The sequence below is a fragment of the Eptesicus fuscus genome, chromosome 10 (genome assembly GCF_027574615.1).
Source record: "Eptesicus fuscus isolate TK198812 chromosome 10, DD_ASM_mEF_20220401, whole genome shotgun sequence".
Lineage (NCBI taxonomy): Eukaryota > Metazoa > Chordata > Mammalia > Chiroptera > Vespertilionidae > Eptesicus > Eptesicus fuscus.
The window spans coordinates 86,667,932-86,689,170 of record NC_072482.1 but is presented as its reverse complement, the minus strand read 5'-3'; the positions used below and the strand labels follow the sequence as shown (position 1 = coordinate 86,689,170).

General features: G+C 42.9%; 1 protein-coding gene across 1 annotated transcript in view; it reads left to right on the top strand.

Annotated features, from left to right (window-relative positions):
- DCBLD1 (discoidin, CUB and LCCL domain containing 1) overlaps positions 1–19,535 on the top strand; it is a 55,301-nt gene extending 35,766 nt beyond the window's left edge. Inside the window, 11 exon segments of the mRNA XM_054722467.1 lie at positions 1,950–2,022; positions 4,579–4,712; positions 11,438–11,478; positions 12,576–12,782; positions 13,158–13,282; positions 13,559–13,706; positions 13,807–13,905; positions 15,883–15,961; positions 16,188–16,237; positions 17,102–17,221; positions 19,001–19,535. Coding sequence (XP_054578442.1) covers positions 1,950–2,022; positions 4,579–4,712; positions 11,438–11,478; positions 12,576–12,782; positions 13,158–13,282; positions 13,559–13,706; positions 13,807–13,905; positions 15,883–15,961; positions 16,188–16,237; positions 17,102–17,221; positions 19,001–19,533 — 1,609 coding nt within the window. The 3' untranslated portion in view covers positions 19,534–19,535.
- Positions 19,536–21,239: the final 1,704 nt, after the last annotated feature.

The following is a 21,239-nucleotide window of genomic DNA, read 5'->3' as shown; positions in this document are numbered from 1 at the left end:
GAGGTAATGGTTCCAGATCATCTAAGACAGCAATTTTCAACTGGTGTGCTGCAAGAATTTTTAAAACATGAAGTACCTGCCCTGGCCGATTTGGCTCAGTGGATAGAGCGTTGTCGGCCTGCAGACTCAAGGGTCCCAGGTTCGATTCTGGTCAAGGGCATATACCTTGGTTGTGGGCACATCCCCAGTGGGGGGTGTACAGAAGACAGCTGATTGATGTTTCTCTCTCATTGATGTTTCGAACTCTCCCTCTCCCTTTCTCTCTGTAAAAAGTCAATAAAATATATTAAAAAAAATAAAACATGCAGTACCTGACTATTTAGTCAGGGGCAGTGACCTCTTTTCTCTTACATTGTCAAATTTAAAAAATGACAATAGCCAATACAACGATAGCCATCCAGTGTGAATGAATCAAAATGGTAACTATTTTTTGTCAGATCAGTAAAAAATATGGGGTTTTTTTGGTGTGCTGTAGAATTTTTGTAATTATTTTTTTGTGCCAGGAGATGACAAAGGTTGAAAACCACTGATCCAAGTTGTAGCCCATCATTTGTAGTGTTTAGGAAAGTATGAGGTATAATGACTAATAAATGTCCACAATCCCTGTGAAATGCAGAAAGCTTTGAAAGTCAAAAATTTTTGTAACTCACTTGATGGCAATACCTGATTAACGTGACCTTAAATTCATTTGACAGCAAAATTGGACTAAAATTAAGGCGTCTACTTAGTCTGTATTTGACTTAATATGACTATTTGTGTATTTGACACAGATATTTTAGTGTTTTTATTAATATGTGCAGCCCTCACAGGGTCTTACATAATATACATCATTGGAACTGTCTTACTTTCTAAAATCCCCCCCCCCAAAAAAAAACACACCACAAAACCCCAAAAAGTCTGAATTCTGAAATAATCTGTCTCTAAGGGTGATGATAAAGGGACTGTAACCCTGTAGTAGGATTCCCCATTATTTTAATTTCTTAATTCCTTGATCATTGCTGCAATGCTGGACTCCATTAGGTCAATGGGAAAGAATTGTGAGTTATTTATTTGGGTAGTTTTGATAACTACATGTTGTTACTCATCTAATTTGCTAAGTCAGCAGGAGGAAACTGGGAGGAAATGAAGTCAAAGCGACTGCTATTTTGGAATCTGTTTGGGCTGATACATTCTTTTTAAACAAACCGAGTAAACATTATCGTAATGTAGTGTATATATAGAAACAAGGGCATATGGCCTTCATCTTCAAAGTTGTCATTGTTCTTACAGTATTTTGACTTGCTTTTGCATGTTTTTCATAGATGTATAGCTGTCATTCATAGCCTATTGATATGTTGACTCTTTAAGGAATTGCAGATGAGAAAACTTTTTACATTTTTAATGTGGCTACTAGAATCTTTATATTTACATATGTGGCTTCCATTATGTTTCTATTGGGTAGTGCTAATAGAGTGAATCAAGATATTGCATAGTAAAATAACACAGAAAGTGAAAGTTTCTCAAAATCCCACTAGAATCCAGAGATGTAATTCCTTGTCTTCTTTTTATCCATAAAAAAAAAAACACATGTTATTTACACATTTTAAGTGTCTTTTTATAAAAACGAGGTCCTGCTATATATAGTGTTTAGAAATTTTGCTTTAAATTTTTTTTTCTTGGACTTAGAATCATTAAGATGCATTAGGAAAGCTCACTTTTTAATAGGGTATATAATGCATCCGCATATAAAATAAATAACTACTGTGTAAAACTTGCTTTTTTAGAGTAACATTTTAGATTAATCTGTGTTTTCATAAATCAGGTTTCTGACTTGTCATTAAAGCAAGGTATTCCCTCCTGTGTATTCTATGGAGGAGAGAAATTGTTTTAAGTATAATTTTAATACTTTTACATTTAACTATAATTTCATAAAATATGAATTCATTCTTTTTTTTTTTTCTTTTTTTTAGCAAATTCTGCCCAGCTGGTTGTAGAGACATAGCAGGAGACATTTTTGGGAACATGGTGGATGGATATAGAGATGTAAGTGATTGGGGGGAATGTTATGGCTTTGCCTAAATTCATTACAAAGTAAAATCAAATAAGATCTAAAACTCTGTAGATAGATATACAACTCTCTTTTTCCCTAGACTAAATGAAATACTGTAGTAAGTACAAAAACCAAGGTTATTCATTACCATTTTTAGCACCTCTCATTAAGCATTTGAAATGGTAAAACAGAACCCTTTTCAACACCTAAGAATGTAGTTCCATCTGGTTTTAATAAGAGGCCATCTTTTTGTTATACTTTATTTCTTTATTTTAACACTCCATTTGGTTCATGTAATAATAACCAAGGACATGAACATTCATATCACAGAATAGTGAATGTGAGTCTGACACCAGTGAGGGCAGCCCTCTGCCCTGTTCTTACATATTATTCCCCTCGCTTCTTGCTCCTCCATTTCCTATGCCCAATGAGACTTTCTGGGTTATATACATTTTTCTCAGAGAAAAGTTAATTCACAGGAAGTCATTTTTATAAAGTATATATCCTGTTTCCAGGTGCACAATCTTTCATGTTTTATTTACAGATTTCTACGCTAGAAATCTGATGCCTGATTTTTAAAATGTGATATTGCTATTTAAAATAACTAGTTTTACAGGAATTTGCTGGCGTTATTAGGAATGTGATGGGGTTTTTCTAAGTGTTACTGGCGTGTGTCTTGAAGCGTGGGGAAAGCATACATATTCTAGAAGGTTGATACTTCATCTCCAGCAGGAGGGGGAAAAAAAACTTGGCTTTAATTTTTGCTTTTAGCACATCCTGATTCTGGAAGCAGCAGTTTTTGTTATTTTGGTCTTTGTTTCCTTTTTGTGTGTGTTGTCTTTATTTACAAGATTGACACGGGATATTCATTTGGCCTATAAATTGTGTGAACCTTAAAACGATTTATACCTCCTCAGTTTGAATATATATTTGGCACGGGCTATTTCTAAATTAGTTCAGGAAATTAACTAAGAGAAATAAAAAGTATAGTTTTCCCTCTAGGCAATAGAAAAGTTTTCTTTATTATTTCCTGTACCATGCAAGAAGCCTAAGAATTATGTACAATTTGAGAGGAAGCATAATTTTTTCTTAGTGGTTTATCTGGCCTCCTCTTGACAGTTTTCTTGTTCAATGGAACCAGCAAATAAATGGTTTCCTGCACAGTAGACTTGCCAGTACTGCAAACAGTTTTCCCATTTGACTCACTCACTGATTTTACACCCTTTGCTTTTAGAATGATTTTATCTGGAGGGAAAATTTGTATTTTGAAAACTGACCTCTTCAGAGAAGTCTGATTAGCGCCTTTTTTGTATGTCATGGGTGTATTAGATATCTGTTGCCCCAAAACGATATCACCTCAAACTTGGAAGCTTAAAACAATACTTGTATTCTCTCTCGTGTTCTGTGGGGTGCGAGTTTGGGCGTGGCTTAGCGGAGTCCTCTGCTTCCATGTCTGAAGGCTGCAGCCAAGGTGTCAGCCAGGCCTGCAGTCTCACCTGAGACTTGACTGGGGAAAGATTTGCTTCTAAGCTCACAGGGTGTTGGCAGTATTCAGGTTGTCAGGTGGGGGAGCTCGGTTTCTTCCCGGGTTTCAGCTGGAGGCTGTCCTCAGCTCCTTGCCATGTGGGCCTTCCTAGGAGAGTTTCCTAACAAGGAAGTCTCCTAGCAAGATAGGTGACAATCTATCTAATCATCCTCCCACACAGAACTGTGCTCATGGGATCCTAGGCCCTGGGCAACCCGCTGAAAAATTCTAGTCCTTCCTCCAGCCCCGCTTTCCACAGGCCACTTTCATTCCCAGGGCCACCAGCTGCACAGCCAGGCAGGTGCTCCTGCTGGGTTATCACACCAGATGGCAGCTGTTCCATGGTCTGGTGTTATTATTTTGTCTTCTATGCCTTCTTAAATCTCTAAATTAATTGTAAAATGAAGCTGTGGTTGGAGAAGGTTCACCTTCTCAAATGATCCTCAGTCCGTACATCTGGTAAACCAAATGTAAGAAACTCTGACCAGTTATCTATTTCTGCTGAACGGTTATCTATTTTAGCCACCCCAGAACTTCCTGGCTTAAAATAACAACCCTTTGGTTTGCCGATGAGTCCATGCTTGAGCTCCCTTTGCCTAGAACCACTCCTACAGCTACAGTCATGTGGCAGGTAACCTGGGGCCAGAGGGTCCAAAGTGGCCTCATTGACATGCGCAGCTGCACAGAACAAGCTGCATGGCCAGTTCAGAGTCCGTGTGGGAGGTAACTACACAAGGACATGGCCACCAGGAGGTGTTACTCATTGGGTGGACCATTGCTACGTAAATTCTCTACCTACCAACCCAGTCAGCTTATGTATATGGTGACTCTGATGTCATTGAGATAGTGATATATTAACACTTTTTCCTCCCCCTTTTACTTTTTATTTCAATGGATTATAGTTAAGCAATGTCATGGGTCAATTGGAGATGCTGACCACAAGTTATAACCAAATGGAAAACTCCCAGTATATTTTCAATGTCTTCTTGAGTAAGCCATGAGTGACAGTGTTGCTGTGTTTCAGAACTCTCTATTGTGCAAGGCGGCCATCCATGCAGGGATAATTGCAGATGAACTGGGCGGTCAGATCAGCGTGTTCCAGCACAAAGGGTTAAGTCGATACCAAGGAATCCTGGCCAATGGTGTGCTCTCAAGGGAGTAAGTACTTTGCCTTTTGTTTTGAGTGGAAGGTAACCCCAAGGCATAATTAGCTCACAATTTTGAAAGAACAGCAGCCCTAACCGGTTTGGCTCAGTGGATAGAGCGTCGGCCTGCGGACTGAAAGGTCCGAGGTTCTATTCCGGTCAAGGGCATGTACCTTGGTTGCGGGCACATCCCCAGGGTGGGGTGTGCAGGAAGCAACTGATAGATGTTTCTCTCTCATTGATGTTTCTAACTCTCTATCCCTCTCCCTTCCTCTCTGTAAAAAAAATCAATAAAATATATTTTTAAAAAAAGGAAAGAACAGCAGATATGTGATACCAAGGGTTTGTCAACTGGGGAAAATATGTGTGAGTGTTACAGTAGCATTTATAGTGTCTGTGAGGAAGGTAAATGCAGTACTAAAAAAGCTCACTGGTTATGCTGACAAGTAAATTAAAATGGCTCACACATGGAGTCCCAGGGCAGAGGAGTATTTCTACTCAGGTGCTTTAGTGGAGAGAACAAAGACTTAATTTCTTTTTAGTCTTTCCGGTTTCAGGAATTTATTAGTTAATCTTCAATATTATTGAAGATACTGAAGGGAGACTGGGAAGCTGAAATAAACCCATTCTGAATTACGGCACTCTCCAGAAGACTCCTAGAGACAATCTTTTAATGATGAATAATACTTCGGAAGTGAAGAAAAATGACGTTTGCTGACATTGTTTACTTCTCTGTTTGGTATTATCCTCTGCTTTTTTAGTAGCTTCATAAGAAAAAAGTATGTCAACTACTTTAAATGTTTCAGCCTCAGCTCTTCATGCTTTCAGGTTTCCTCAGCTTCTGGAATGGAAAAGTAGAGCTATTGGGACTAAATATAGGCTCAACTGTGACCAGATGTCCACACATGTAAACAGGCAGTGGGAATGGTCCGGAGGGCGGCTCCCCTTGGATGACTGCCTAGTGAGGGAAAAGTGCTCTTCGAGCCTCTGTGTTTCTCTCTCTTCCTCACGCTCCGTCTGCCCCTGGAACTGTCTTCCCCTTACTGCGACTCTGGTATTTCTGACAGGTTGTCACACGTTCTTGGTTCTGAGGATATAGCACAAAACAGAGGTGACAGGCATTTCAGGATCCGAAAGTAGGTCAGGACCTACATCTTCCACCACTGGCTAGCTTGTGCATAGCTCTCCCTGCCATGCGGCCCTAGTCCCCTCTGGCATGCAGAAAGAACATGATCATATTTTACTATTCCATTCTCACAATGGATTGTGAACTATCTTACCTGGTTAAAAATCACATGGACGGATGAGATGTTGTAGAAAGCTTTATTTCTGTGGAATGACACCCCTGAGTTTCCAAGGTCCCATTTCCCTCCATCCCACCATAGAAGTGTAGCTGTAGCTTCAAAAGAGCTAGGATTAAAGCCGTTGCCTAGAGTTTCCGTTCCATGTTGGGGCATAGTCCAATCCAGCATCAGGCTGGCTTAGCTTGAGTCCCCGGTGCAGTCCATCAGCCCATTGTGTGTGGGGTCCACAGGCCACATGGCTTTGGAGGGAACGCGGGCAAATGCAAGGAAGCAGGAGCACAAAACCAAAGGAACCAGAGAGCCAAGAGAGTGAGCTAAAGGAGGACTCTGTATTCCCAAATTTTCCCGGGCTTGCAGTGGCCCTGCCCCCTCTAGCCAGTGACCTCTGTTCCCAGGTTTGACTGACAGGCACCTTCCCTACATCACCCCCACTCACTGCACATGCACCCGTCTTCCCCTTTGTCCAGTCCCTTCCCCCAGGGATGCGCAGGGAATGGACTGGGGGTTCCCTGGGGTGTGTAAAGTTGCAGCTTCCTGGTGAAGCTGCCCAATGCCGTGTTTATGTCTGGCCTCCCCTTTGTTCCTTTTCTGATGTTAATAACTAGCTAATTACAACGATACCACTATTACTTTTTATTTGAATGTATTAGAGTTTAGTAATATTGTGTGTCAAATAAGGATCTTGACCACAAATGATAACATTGTTTTTGTAAGAAAATGTATTTTATGTTTCAAAGAACCAATTTGTGAACTCACAAATATGCTTTGAGACAAAAAAAAATGATTTCTGGATTTGGGGGTGTTGGCCTAAGCTCACTAAGTTACAGTCCAAAGGCCATGTGCCCAACACTTCAAAAGGCCAAAACGAAAAATGTTAGTTTGGAGTAAGGGAAGGTTTATTGATTGAAAAAGCTCCAACCGAGAAGATGGGAGACCTAATCCTCAAATCCATCTTAAGAAAGTACAGAGTTTAGGCTTCTTTGATGTCACGGGGAGGCGCAATAGGAGGGCTGTGATTTTAAAACTCAGGCATCAAGCAGAATTCCTCTAGTGATTAGCATATCTGTGTGCTAGACAAAGCAGGAGCTATTAGCTTAAAGGCTACAGGATCAACACAGGCTTGAACAAGATGGAGTCAGAGACCCAACGTTTCACTCTGTTACAGTGGGGGAGGGGAAGCAGTGACTGAAGAGAGGGGAGAAGTTTGTTAGGTACCTTCATGAAGAAGGCAAGCCTTGGGTTGGATGGAAGGCAGGCCCAAGGTTTGGGGAGCAGCAGTAGAGTCAAGACCAGGGAAGAGTTGCCAGAGAGGGGTTGTGGTGGCCATTGGCACACCTTGTCACATCCAACTCACATCCAGCAGGCTGGTTGGTGGGTGACTGAGAAGAGGCAGAAATCCCACGGGCAGTTCTGAGTTTGGGGGTGCAGGTGAGGGTAACTGGAGAGGTTGTTCCAGGCCAACACTTTCACAGGCATTGAAAGCAATACTGCATGTAACCTATAAAAGGTAGTCAGCCAGTAAGGCCTGGCCACTTACTGCACGCTCAGATGGGCTGGCTCACCTCCTTATATTTATATTCTCTGCCTGCCATGACCTTCCCATTTGCTTTTCCCTATAGATGGGATTTTTTTGCAACAAGAGACCCAAAGTATTTTTTTTCATATTATCTAAACATTCAAAGAAAGACAAACTAGTTCTAAATTTGTGCCAAAGTTAAGATCTAAAAGCTTACAGATGCCTTTAGAAACTAAAATCTTTACTCAAATAAAGTTTATATTTATATACTAGTATGTGTGTGTGTACATATGTGTGTATACATATATACTATATACAAATGAAATTTTATATGTATGTTAATGCATACACATGTATACACATTGTTTTCACTTTTTTTGAATGCTTCTTTTGTACAAATATAAGATTTTCTTTTACTTTTGAATAAAAATTATTAAAACCACTGGATGATAGTAAACATTATGTTCTCAATTACTTCTGCGGTATCAATTGAGCTTAATACATGTGAAGCTGCTTTATATAATTTGAAATTAAACTTCAATGCAAAAAAAGAGTACCAATATCTGAACCATTAATGGATTAGGAAAATTTTTGCTTCACATTCCGTATAATTATTTGAAGAGATATTCCTATTTTTGTGTTGATGTGAGTAGATAGAAAATCCAGAATTCTATCAAGGTCCCTTCTTCCTTCTAGCTCTGATTTTGTACTATGAGAGGAGTGAACTGCAGGCTAATAGTCTTTTTCATTCATTTAGATTCCCAAATCTTCAGGGAGCACTTGTTTTTATCTGTGCTGGTTTGCTGTTGGGGAACCAGTGTACATGCGGTCATTGAACTTCTGTTCCCACACATGATTGTTTGGTGTTCAGGAAAAAACACAGAAGGAAGCATTGCAGCTGAGGAAGAAAGAGCCCCTAGAGTAAATATCCAGGGCTCTTTTGGGGTTCATCCGGGGTCAGGTTACTTCCTGGATCTGGGGAGACCAGAATGGAATCAGGAAGAGGTGCTGACTTCACAAGAGGAGGATGGCTCCAACCAGAGGCCGGGAAGGCTTGTCTTTCTGTTTACATCAGACTATTCTTGATTGCTTCTGTGGCCCGCTGGGAAGGCTGGCAGTTCCTGGAATCTGATTGAATACATTCACCCTAATCTGTGGAAGCCTCTGAACCCCCACATCCCGAGGGCATTTTCTTTTTTAAAAGAGGACACTTACCCATGGAATTCTCTAAATGGTCATATTCAATTAGTTCCACAGAGTGCAATGGAAAAAAAACCATTCCTGCTGATAATGGAGGAAAGTGAGGAAGGAGCTGTTAGAAGCTGAGACTTCCCTGGCATCTTCTTCTTGGGGGTCACTCCAAAGTTACCCCTCTTACCATAACTTCTCTTGTTCAACAACAGCAGCAAAATCTTAATGTTTCCTGGCAGTGGAAACAAGTGTAGGCTTGCAGCAGTATTGTTTGGGTTTATTTGGGCCAAATTTCAAGTGAAATACTTAGTGCAGGAACATTAGAGAAGATGGGAAAATCAGTCAAAGAAAGGCTCTAAATAAATCTTAATAAAAAATTAAGTATGAATTACAACACTGTGCATCTTTTCTTAAAGATCAGGAGAGCTGGGTCCTCCTCCCAGCTTTGCCACTAAATGTGAACGTAGTCAAGTCCCCTGACCCAAGTGGGTCTGAGTTTTCTCATATGAAAAATGAATGGTGCCTGCATTTCGTTCGGTACAGGGGTTACAATAGAACCTTATGTAGAGTACCTGGGTTGATGGAGTCTCGGCCTGAGGGTGGACAAAGAATATGAAAGAGAATATTAATCCAAAGAGTTTGACTACCTGTTACTTCTAAGAAAAACATTGATGGGAAGGTACTCATGCTCTTGTCTAACTCTTTTGGAGTTCTCTGTGGACTTCACAGTTCCATACTCTCTGTCCAATATTGCCATATATAATTCAGAGTTAAACATTTAAAATATAACTCATATTCTCAGATTGTAAAATAATGCCACACACATGATATCTACCTTTAAAAAATTATTTTTATTGATTTCAGAGAGGAAGGGAAAGGGAAAATGCTTTAAAAAATTTTTTTAACAGAAAATGCTTTAAAAAAATTTTTTTTATTGATTTGAGAGAGAGGTCTATTTTTTGTTCCGCTTATTTAAGAAATAGAAACATCAATGATGAGAGAGAATCATTGATTGGCTGCCTCCTGCACACCCCACACTGGGGATAGAGCCTGCAACCCGGGCATGTGCCCTGACTGGGAATGGAACCATGACTTCCTGGGTCATAGGTTGACGCTCAACCACTGAGCCACGCAGGGCTGGCAACATTGACCTTTTTGTGTTTCCTTCTAGTATCTAATATAGTAAGTACTATGTACATAAGATTAATCTTGAGAGTTCCAGATTTTCTGTTGATTCTATATATTTTTACACAATTGAGTTAGTGATGGATTTTTAGAAAGTTAAATATGGCGTTAGGTCTTAGAAATCTCTTCTCTTCCGAAGAAGGCAGGCACAGAACAAGGCTGATTTAATAAGTTCTCCCATAAGATTAATACAGGCTGTAGAGCAGCAGGGCTCTGGAGGCCCAGGGATGAATGCCGATGAGCTGGAGGCTGTCTTAGAGCAATGAGGGCCAGTTCAGGCCAGTCAGTGAAATGCTTTGAATTTTCTCTCAGTGACAGCTGTCCCTTGTCATCCAGAAGCAGGCGCTGGTTCATGGCTTGGTTCTCGTTGCGACAGTGTGATCAGAGAGAGAAACTGGGTTGAGGCTGTTCAGAGCAACATGCTGGGGCAGGACCCCTAAGGAAAGGGGTAGAAAAGTCTGCAGAGAAGGCAGCTAGCAAATGACATGCTGTTCTTCTAAAAGTGGCCAGGCTTCTTCACTTCTCGCCATGGTCTTTGATTGCTGACAGTGAGTGGGCCATTTACGGTGAATGCTGAATCAAAGGAAGTATTCAGGGCAGTGATCCTTTCTGCCTCTATCATCATATATTAACACATTGCAGACTAGTAGTTTTATTGCTAGATTTACCCAGTGGCCAGATAAGTCTCTATTGAACAAGTACAAAACACATTTTACATAAATGGTAAAGGCACACTTTAACATTAAATACCTGTTGCATTTTGAAGTTATTTATTACATGTTCTTACAAGGTAATATCTTTTTACTAGTAAAGTATGATACTTTGTAAAACACTGTGTAATATGAAGTGAGAATTCTCATGATCCGTCCACAATGTGTTAATTAACTAGAGGCCCAGTGCACGGATTTGTGCACCGGTGGGGTCCCTTGGCCTGGCTTGTGGGGATCGGGCCAAAACCAGCTCTCCAACATCCCATGAGGGATCCCGGATTGTGAGAGGGTGCTGGCCAGGCCGAGGGACCCCCCTGGTGCATGATCGGGGATGGGGAGGGACCGCGGGAGGGCTCCAGGGTGTGTCCAGCCTGTCTCACCAGTCCCGTTTGGGGCGGACCCCAACAGCAAGCTAACCTACCAATCAGAGCGTCTGCCCCCTGGTTGCCAGTGCATGTCATAGTGACTGGTCGAACGATCAGACACTTAACATATTAGGCTTTTATTATATAGGATTGAGATTTAAGGTTGTTTCTGAAACTCTGCATCTGTGCATTTCTTCTCAAATACTATGATTTTTATTCATAAGCAGGGTCTCAGAGCCCTGCTCACTTGTCACCTATATGAATTTAGGAAAGTTGTTTATCTTTGTTGGGGGCCTGATACTGAATGCCAGTGATGAGGCTGATAACAGTGGCCTTGCTGGGGGCTATGCCAATCACATGGGGTGTGGGGAGACTCTGTGAGCCCTGTGCTACCAGGTATAGTGCTGTGCCAGTCGTTAAGAGTCAGGTAAGCAGCTCACTTCCTCTGTTTGTGTTTCCTGTTTCAGTGGTTCCCTGTCAGACAAGCGATTTCTGTTTGCCTCCAACGGTAAGGATCATGCCTTTCTTAAGAATTTGATATTTTCAATTCCTCGTGGTAGTTTAGTCTTCCATATCCCTCAGGTGATACAGTTTAAAGGATTTTGGGTCTCCCCCTCCCCCCACCGCCTCAGGTCACACATCACCAAGTATGCTATGACTTAAAAATACACAAGACAATAAGCCCAATTAATATTAATGTTAAGCAGAAAATATTTATAATCTAAGCTCTCTCAAACTTTTGCCAAAAAAGAATGAAAATTTGAAATGACATTTATTTTAAGATACATTCCATGTTCGATTTTAACAGAAAATGCTTTAAAAAAAATTTTTTTTATTGATTTGAGAGAGAGGTCTATTTTTTGTTCTGCTTATTTCTGCATTCATTGGTTGCTTCCTTTATATGCCCTGACCAGGGATTGAACCCGCACCTTGACATATCGGACGACACTCAGACCAACTAAGCTACCCGTCCAGGGCCAGAAAAGCTTTTAAATAGTACAACTTGGTTGGTAGGTTTCTTGAATTAAGTTATCGAACATGAGTATATAAAATAAAGGCTTTTTAAGATATTCTGTGTAATATTCGCCCTCTCATAAAGTGGTATATTTTAAGAAGAACAATATGATGTCTTCCTTGTCCAGGAAGAGGAGTGTGGCCTTTACTTGGCCGCTCCACATTGCCTTGGACATGGGATAGTGGCGGTCCAAAGGTCTATACCATGGATGTCAGGTACAATGGACTGATCTTCAGAGCAGTTGACGTACCTGCTCTTCAACGTACAGAGAATGGAATGGACAAGCACCTCAGCATTTTAAGCCTTTAAGGCCCCTTGCACTTGATTAAAATCAGGATGAATTTAGGTCAGAAAGGGAAGTCTACACTAGGGACTAAGAGATGTCACTTATAGGGAATGTGACTTCAGTAAGGCCCATTGAAAACAAAAGCAGCAACAATTTCAAGATATGTAGTACAAGGGAGTCAAATGCAAACTGAGTCATTAAAACACTAGCAATTGAATAATGGATTTGCTATCACAATGGAAGTAAAACAATTGACTATTTCTAGGTTTTATATCTGAAGTATTTCAGTGCTCTTTTCTCCTAGGTTGCAGCACATCCTTAAGTTTGGAAGCAGATGGGCAAATCAGAGATTCTTGGCAGTGGGTCGACGAGTTTAGAGAACAAGTTCATTGGTCTTCTGGCCACGCCCGACGTCAGGACCAAGGCCCTTCATGGTCTTTGGGGGACAGCAGCAAGAACCACAGACAAGAGTGGCTGGAAATAGATTTGGGAAAGGAGAAGAAAATAACAGGTACTGACACAAGTGCAGTTTCACAATTGCGAAACGACTTGGGGTTGCAATTATGTTTCTGATTAAATAGATGCCTCAAAGTCCACTCACATCCTAATCTCCACATTGTCTCGGTGGAAGAACCTGCATGTGGGTGGTAAATATGAATGTATGGACCAGAGAGCTGATACCTCCAGGGTGAAACTTTTTGTGGCATATCTCAGTATGAAAACACTCACCAGTGATCAGGTTTCTCAAGGCAAATAAGACACGTTGGCCGGTGAAACGATTTTGAGATTTCACATGAGTGGGGGGGAAAAAGAAACCCGAAGTTAAACTACATGCTGCCTGTAACATATTTTAAAAACTAACCTAAAAATAATGTTTTCTTACAAGGGATTAGGACCACAGAATCCACACATCCAAATTTCAACTTTTACGTTAAGAGTTTTATGATGAACTTCAAAAACAACAACTCCAAGTGGAGGACCTACAAAGGAATTGTGAATAATGAAAAAAAGGTAAGAGAAACTCGGGGGGAAAGAACTGAGCAGGGGACCAAGCCTCCACATGTTTCATCGGCATGCTTCCAGAAAACAGATTCTCAGTGCCACTTAGTTAGATAACTTGGCCTTTCTTTGCAGAACCTTGTATCTTTAATATCAAGAGTGTCTTAAAAAAAATGCAACAGACATAGAATCCTGGCTTTGGTTTCATGTAGCCAGGTATGAATGGGTTGATAAAGATCTAAAAACTGACTAATAGAATCTTCAGGAGAAGGTTACCTGTTTCCACAGGTGTTTCGGGGCAACTTTAATTTTCGGGATCCAGTGATGAACAGTTTCATCCCTCCCATCGTGGCCAGATACCTGCGGGTCATCCCCCAGACGTGGCACCAGAGGATCGCCTTGAAGGTGGAGCTCATCGGTTGCCCGATTACCCAAGGTAGGAGTCTCGGTGGGTTAGTAAGTAATTTGATTGTGGCCATCTCCTTTCCCAAATTGTTGTTACTAATGTGGCTTTTCCCATATCTCTTCTCTCTCAGGTAACGATTCATGGGTGTGGCGCAAAACCAGTTCAGATTCCACGGAAAGAGAAGATGAGACAATCACAAAACTCATCCCCTCTGGAGAAATGTCCACAGGTAGCGCACTTCCTGTTTTGTGATTTCCTCAGGAGTATAGCTGGTGCTCCACCCAATATCACAGTAGCTACAACAGAATTTCTTTTCTGTGTCATATAAATGGCTGGAAGCAGATGTGTCAGAGATATCTGCACATGTGTAAATGATGTATGCCTACAGCTACTCATTGCGGTATTGTAAGTAGAAAAGTTAGTGTTTGCCCTTCAAATGCTAGGTAAATATTTTATGTAAAAATAATAATACATCCATGCAACAGTATACTCTTTAGCCATGAAAAAAATGTGTTAGTAATCTAGAAAGTTCTCTGAGATAAATTGACAACTTAAATAAATAAGCAAGGTATAGAACAGTCTATCTAGCACTCTAATATGTGTGTAAAAAAGGAAAAATAAAGATGTATATATTCTAGTGTTTCAGTATATAATAGAATTTGTATATTAATTTTATAAAATTTGGAAAGATTAGAAAAATATAAATAATGTAAGTATAAATTCTATGAATCAGCTTCCATAGATAATCACCAAATTCCACTATATCAAATCAATTATATTTATAACTTTGAGGCAAAATGATAGCACAACATATATTGTTTTGTAGCATATATTTTTCACTTAACATGGTATTATGAGCATTTTCAATGTTATTAAGTAGTTGAAAAGCACAATTATTTGTATCTTTAATAGTATCTTTTCATCTGGAAATACCATTATTTAGTTAACCATTTTCTTATTGTTAGATGTTTAAGTTGTTAAATTTTCCCAAAATGTTTACTTTTATAAGAAACACCACAGATATTTCTGTAAATTTCTAAGTTCCTTATCCCTTCTTGCATGAACAACATGTTTCCACTCCTGGTTGTCTCTATATTTTCTTCTCAAGAGTCACAGGTAGAGAAGCGTCAGAACAAATACTTCTCCTTTTGAGTAGTTTGTGTAGTTTCTACAAGCGTGGGGCCTGCCACGGTGCCTGGTAAAGTGGCCTCCTTTTTTAAAGCAGAAAGAGCTGTAGGAAGACATGGCCTGCTGTTTCGTGCAGCAGGGCGGAACTGCTGCTTGAGGCCAGCAGGCTGTGTTTCCTTTCCGTCCAAAGCTCTGGTGATGAGAAGCCCAGGTCCCCAGGCCTCTTTTAAGGTCCAGGTCCCAATGGCCCACTATCGGGGGGAACTGGCTGCTTGAGCTGAGGGAGCAGCTCCATGTGGCTGAATTCTTTACCTGCCTGAATAGCTCCTGGCTGGGTGGGACAGCTTTAAACCTTCCCTCAGTTCTGACTTTGGGAGTCTAATATGGACCAAGTAACAAGCTCAGAGTAAATGTTAATCCCCGAAGAACACTGAAAACTGCCTTTCGGAATGAAATCTTGCCATTTGTGACAACATGGATGGACCAGAGGGTAATATGCTAAGTGAAATAAGTCAGACATTGAAAGACAAGTACCATGTTTTTTTCATTTATATGTAGAATCTAAAACAACAACAACAAAATAAGCGAAGAAACAGACTCATGGGATGGGGGTTGGGGAATGGGTGTAAAAGGGGAAAGGATTAAAGTGTACAAATTGTCAGTCATAAAAGCAGTCATAGGGATGTAAATAACTATAGTAACTATCTGGTGTCAGATGGCCACTGCACTTATCGGAGTGATCACTTCATAAGTTATATAAATGTCTAATCACTATGTTTTACACCTGAAACTAATATACTATTCTATGTCAACTGTAACTGAAAAAAATTTTAAATTATTTAATAATAATAGGAAAACTGCTTTGGAAGTAGGGGAGAGGGAATACATTTTATTTCTCTAAACCTTAACCAGAATTTTGACTTCTTTCTTCTTGCTTTCCAATGTCCATAAATGCCTAGCATGTATTCATTTCCTCATGCATTAACCCTTGGAAGGATTTTCAAATCAAGGTTGAGTTTAAGATCATGCAATGTGGTTGGAGGTCGTTTCTGTTGTAATGTGATGCTTCCACTCTTAGGAGCAAACGTCGCAATAGTGGCTGGTCCGCTGCTGCTCCTTGCCCTGCTGATTGTTGGAATCTTTGCGGCTCTTAGAAAGTACGTGACTTTACATTTCTCCCCTACTTTTGTAAACAATCACAAAAACAAAAAGTTTACCCTGCAGATGCTCATGTGGAGAAAGACAACATTGCTCCTTCCAAGATAAAATATTAACTTGTATTTTACAAACATGTTGGGTAGAGGTTGAAAGTTTCAAGTATTATTTTATAAACAGTACTGATCATTTAGAAACCTTTTCAGTGGGATTTTCTTGTCTTGCTAGGAGGAAGAAGAAAGGAACTCCTTATGCATCCGCTAACGCCCCCAAAACAGGTGGGTTGAAATTTCTGTCTTCAACTTTATTCTTTGAGGAAGAGATAAGATCTGCTGATTAAAAGCACCATTCAGCCTTTTACAATAAAATAAAATCCATAGCCTTTAAGTTAACAAACTTATAAGGAAAGAATACATTGTGTCTTACCTTTTTAATTCAGAGTTTTTAGGAGCAGTTAACTTTCCTTTTGTTCAACATCATCCCATCATTTATCAACATTCCTTTTTCTTCTTTTTGGCACTGGAGTTTAGGCCAACACATTGCCTGTAATCAAGGAGAGGTTAAAAAAGCCCCATCTGTGAACTGTGAACTGAACACGGTCCAGCACTCAGCATCCGCAGGCTTCCCTTGTATTTTTCTCTCTGGGAAGGTGGGGGAAGGACTAGGCAGGGTTTGTGCTTGGGCTTCAGAGAATCCTTAGGACACAAGATGCCCAGGCAATGTGTCAGCAGCAGTCCCGAGAGAGGGCCGCGGGGCAGGGCCCCTGAGGATCTCAGACACAGCTTGGGACTCCGCTTCCACCGTGTCTAAACAGCCAGCTGTGTTGATTCCTTGGGGTCCCAACTGCCATGGAAAACCAGGTGGTCTAGCATTGGGAGGATGTGGGACCTGATGGGCCCACACATACATTTTAAAGGCACAGTGGGACGCGTGGCTGGGATAGTGTTTGCTGTGGCTATGACAACCTCGGTGTGCTGTGTCTACCACACACACCTGAGGCATATGCCCGTGAATTCACCACAAGGTCAGCCGGCAGAAGGCAGCCTGACCTGTGGCTCATGGAGGGAACACGTCATGGAGCCGTGCAGAATGCGTGCTGTCCTTCTGAGCTATCGCCTTATTTCCTGTCATCTTTGTTCCAGACTGTTGGAAGCAGATTAAATATCCCTTTGCCAGACATCAGTCGGCTGAGTTTACCATCAGCTATGATAATGAAAAGGAGGCGACACAAAAGCTAGATCTCATCACAAGGGATATGGCGGGTAAGTGTCAGGCCTCTGCTTGTGGGACAGGGGAGACCAGGAGAAAAATAAGACTAAAATCCTGCTGGTTAGATGGGGTCCCCTAAGTCAGTAATGTGTGGCCCAGCTGGTATGGCTCAGTGGTTGAGTGTCAGCCCATGAACCAGGAGGTCATGGTTCTATTCTGGCTCAGCACACATGCCCAAGTGGTATGCCCAATCCCCAGTAGGGGGCGTGCAGGAGGCAGCGGATGGATGATTCTCTCCCCTCATTGATGTTTCTCTCTCTCTCCCCTCTCCCTTCCTCTCTCTGAAATCAATAAAAAAAAAAAATACACACACATTTAAATCAGTAATGTGTGAAGTTTTCTTTCTGCATTCTGTGCAGAGTTGCAAACTGACACTGAGGTATTTCTCAAGGGCCCCGTTCAGCCGAGGAGGCTCTTACACCTGCTTTGGCTGCAATGACACCCAAAGCAATGGCCCTGAAGTACCACTGAAATCTGGAAACTCTTCATTAATCTGTCTTGTTATAGGTTTTGATTAAGGCGCTAGGAAAGAGGGACTAACGATGAGTTAAGTACGGCCCCTGCCCTTGAGGAGAGATGAGAGGTGAAAAACCTGTCCAGTGTTAGAATGGCCTGGGTGTCCCTGATCAATGAGGTTTGGGAGTTAAGCTTTTCAACCTGTCTGTGGGGAAAGATCCAATTTTTGCTTTTGTTTTTTGTTTTTTAAATTTCTAATCCATCCAGGACTAATACTTTCCTAAAATACCATAGGAATTAGTTGTAATGACGTTTTCAAAAAGACATACAGTTTACAAAGCTCTAATTTTTTTTTATTAGACTCAAGGGACGTAAAATGACTCTCTCCAGTTGCTGTAGGTTTCTAAACACTTGCTCTCGATTTGTGTGACCCTCTCTGCAGATTTGCCCCAGGCAGTTCTCAGATCATGCAGGCGTCTCCAGACCGCACTCTGAGCAGCTTCTGACTTCCCAGAGTGTGTGCTGGGGATCGGCAGCATCGGGAGCTCCCTAGGAATGCAGCTTTTCAGGCCCCGCCCCGGGCCTCCTAAGCCGGAAGTTCCCAGGTGGTGCATGCCCATATCCGAGTCTGCGAGGTGCCAGTGGAAAGGTTGCCTGAGATGCCTCAGGGGCAAAGAGGAGCATCTCCCCAACCAGAACCCACCTGTGCCTTGTACATCTTGGTCTCATCATCGTGCCTGGCCCACAGGCTCTCTGAGCAGAGCACCCTCCCCTGCAAACAGCTGCCTTCTGAGCAGAGCACCCTCCCCTGCAAACAGCTGCCTTCTGAGCAGAGCACCGTCCCCTGCAAACAGCTGCCTTCTGAGCAGAGCACCCTCCCCTGCAAACAGCTGCCTTCTGAGCAGAGCACCCTCCCCTGCAAACAGCTGCCTTCTGAGCAGAGCACCCTCCCCTGCAAACAGCTGCCTTCTGAGCAGAGCACCCTCCCCTGCAAACAGCTGCCTTCTGAGCAGAGCACCCTCCCCTGCAAACAGCTGCCTTCTGAGCAGAGCACCCTCCCCTGCAAACAGCTGCCTTCTGAGCAGAGCACCCTCCCCTGCAAACAGCTGCCTTCTGAGCAGAGCACCCTCCCCTGCAAACAGCTGCCTTCTGAGCAGAGCACCCTCCCCTGCAAACAGCTGCCTTCTGAGCAGAGCACCCTCCCCTGCAAACAGCTGCCTTCTGAGCAGAGCACCCTCCCCATGCAAACAGCTGCCTTGCCCATGCGTGTGCCGCGTGGTGCACCAGTGACGTGTCTTCCGCTCTTTGGCTTTCAGATTACCAGCTGCCTCTCATGATCGGCACCGGCACCGTCACGAGGAAGGGCTCCACCTTCCGGCCCATGGACACCGAGGCGCAGGAGGCCGGGGCCAGCGCCGCCGAGGCCCGCAGCCACTACCGCTGCCCTCTCCCCCGCAGCCACGAGTACGCGCTGCCCTTGACCAACCCCGAGCCCGAGTACGCCACGCCCATCGTGGAGCGGCCCCCGGCCCGCGCGCACACCTTCTCGGCGGCGCAGCGCGGCTACCGCGTGCCCACGCACCAGCACTCGCTGTCTGCCGGCAGCTCCTCCGCAGCCCCCGCCGCCGCCGCCGCCGCCGAGGCGGGCGCCACGAACCAGGGCTATCAGAGCCCGCAGAGCCCGGCGCTCACGGGCCCCGACCCCGGCTACGATCAGCCCAAAGCCGGGGGCTGCGTCACCGCCGAGTGTGCCGAGCCCGACTGCCCGGCCCCCGTGCACGATGCGTACTCAGCCCCCCGAGACTGCCTCAAGCCCCTCAACCAGACGGCCGTGACCGCTCTTTTGTGAACACAAGTGAACACAATGTGAACACAAGTGAACACACTGTGAACACAATGTGAACACAAGTGAACACAATGTGAACACAAGTGAACACAATGTGAAAGAAGCCTGCTGTGGTGCTGAGCACGGGGCTGTGCGCGGCACTGGAGGAAGGGAGGTGTGTGTGTGAGTGTGCATGAGTGTGAGTATATGTAGCGTATGTGTGATTGTGAGTGTGGGTGTGTGTGTGATTTAATAGGATCCTGCGGTGGAATCCCAGCGACCACCTCTCACACTGTTTACAAAGTCGTGCAGTTGGTTTTGTTCTGACCCTTCGGGCGCGAGTCTGTGGGGTTTTGTTAGGCTGGAAAAATGAAAAAAAAAAATTTTTAGACGGCATTGTCGTGTCTCTAACTGTGATATCGAGCTGCTTTGGTGTACGATGTGCAGTCTGTACAGAGTTGTATTTAACAAGAATGAAAGTAACTTAAGTTCGCTTTATCCGATTTTAGTTCTGCACGAGAGGTTAAGTGGGAGATGCAGCTATTGCAAAAAAACGCCTATAATGCTATGTTCTCTTTTTAAAGGTATGTCCTCTGATACTGTGTTAGCAGCAGGTCTGTTTAAACTTCATCTTGTTGTGGTGGCTCACTTCCTTTCCTTTGATAACTAGAACTAAAAGCATTGTTAGCATTCTTCTCCTGGAAGGAATTAAATTACTTGAAGCATGAAAAGCACACCAGGGTGGTTGTTAACAATTATGATTGTAGATTAAACACACACACACACACACACACACACACACACACACACACACACTCACTCAACCACCTCAGCAACTGCCGGTCCTTTAGATGCCTGTTCAGGTGGATGTGCGGTGGCGGGTCTGGACCTGCACTGGGCAGGCCTCTGCCTGCAGGGGGCCCCCCTGCCCTGCCCCGGAGACCTGCATCCTAGAGGAACTGCCTTCATCACCCGTTGCTTCTTCCTCAGGTCAGACCTGGCAGAGACTGGCTTTCACATGCACATCCACCTTTACAAACTCTCTGCAAAGCCAAATGCTGAGACTGAACAGCAGCCAAGAGGGCTGGCTCCCCCAACGAAATGAAGGTGGCACAGCAATTCCTGTCTGAATCACTGTGTCGGATGCTTTTGTACCTCAGAGTAAAAATATTGCTGAGGTCAGACGCCCACACTCTCTATGCGTTTTGTTTTTTTATTCCAGAAATAGCACATTGTACTCTGTGTGTTCTTGCAGAAGTGACCGAGGCCGAATCTAAGTAGAGCTCTTCATGCTGAGATGGTTGGGAACTGAACTGATTTTGTCAGGAACACTTGTCCGGAGTATGTGTCTAATTCCCCGTGAGCCCAGACCTCAGTTGTACCTCATCTTCCGTGGCTTTTATTTGAGTTTGCTTCGTGAGTTCACTGTGGGGGATTTCACCTCTTTTGCCAAAGAGGAAAATATGTTTGCTTGTTTTCATAGAAAATGTGGACCAAAAAAATAAAATCCTTTCTCTAAATAATGTATTATAATCTTACTTGTATGATTATAACTTTCTGTGAAAAATATAAATATTATAATAGCGAGGGTGCTGGAATGTCACAGACTATCTGCTGGTTATCGTGGAGGACAAATGGGATACTTTGTGGCATTTACATGGTTTTATATACATACTAATATAATAAACTATGCCAAATCAAAAGCCTGTGCCTCTCATTGGTGTCTCCCT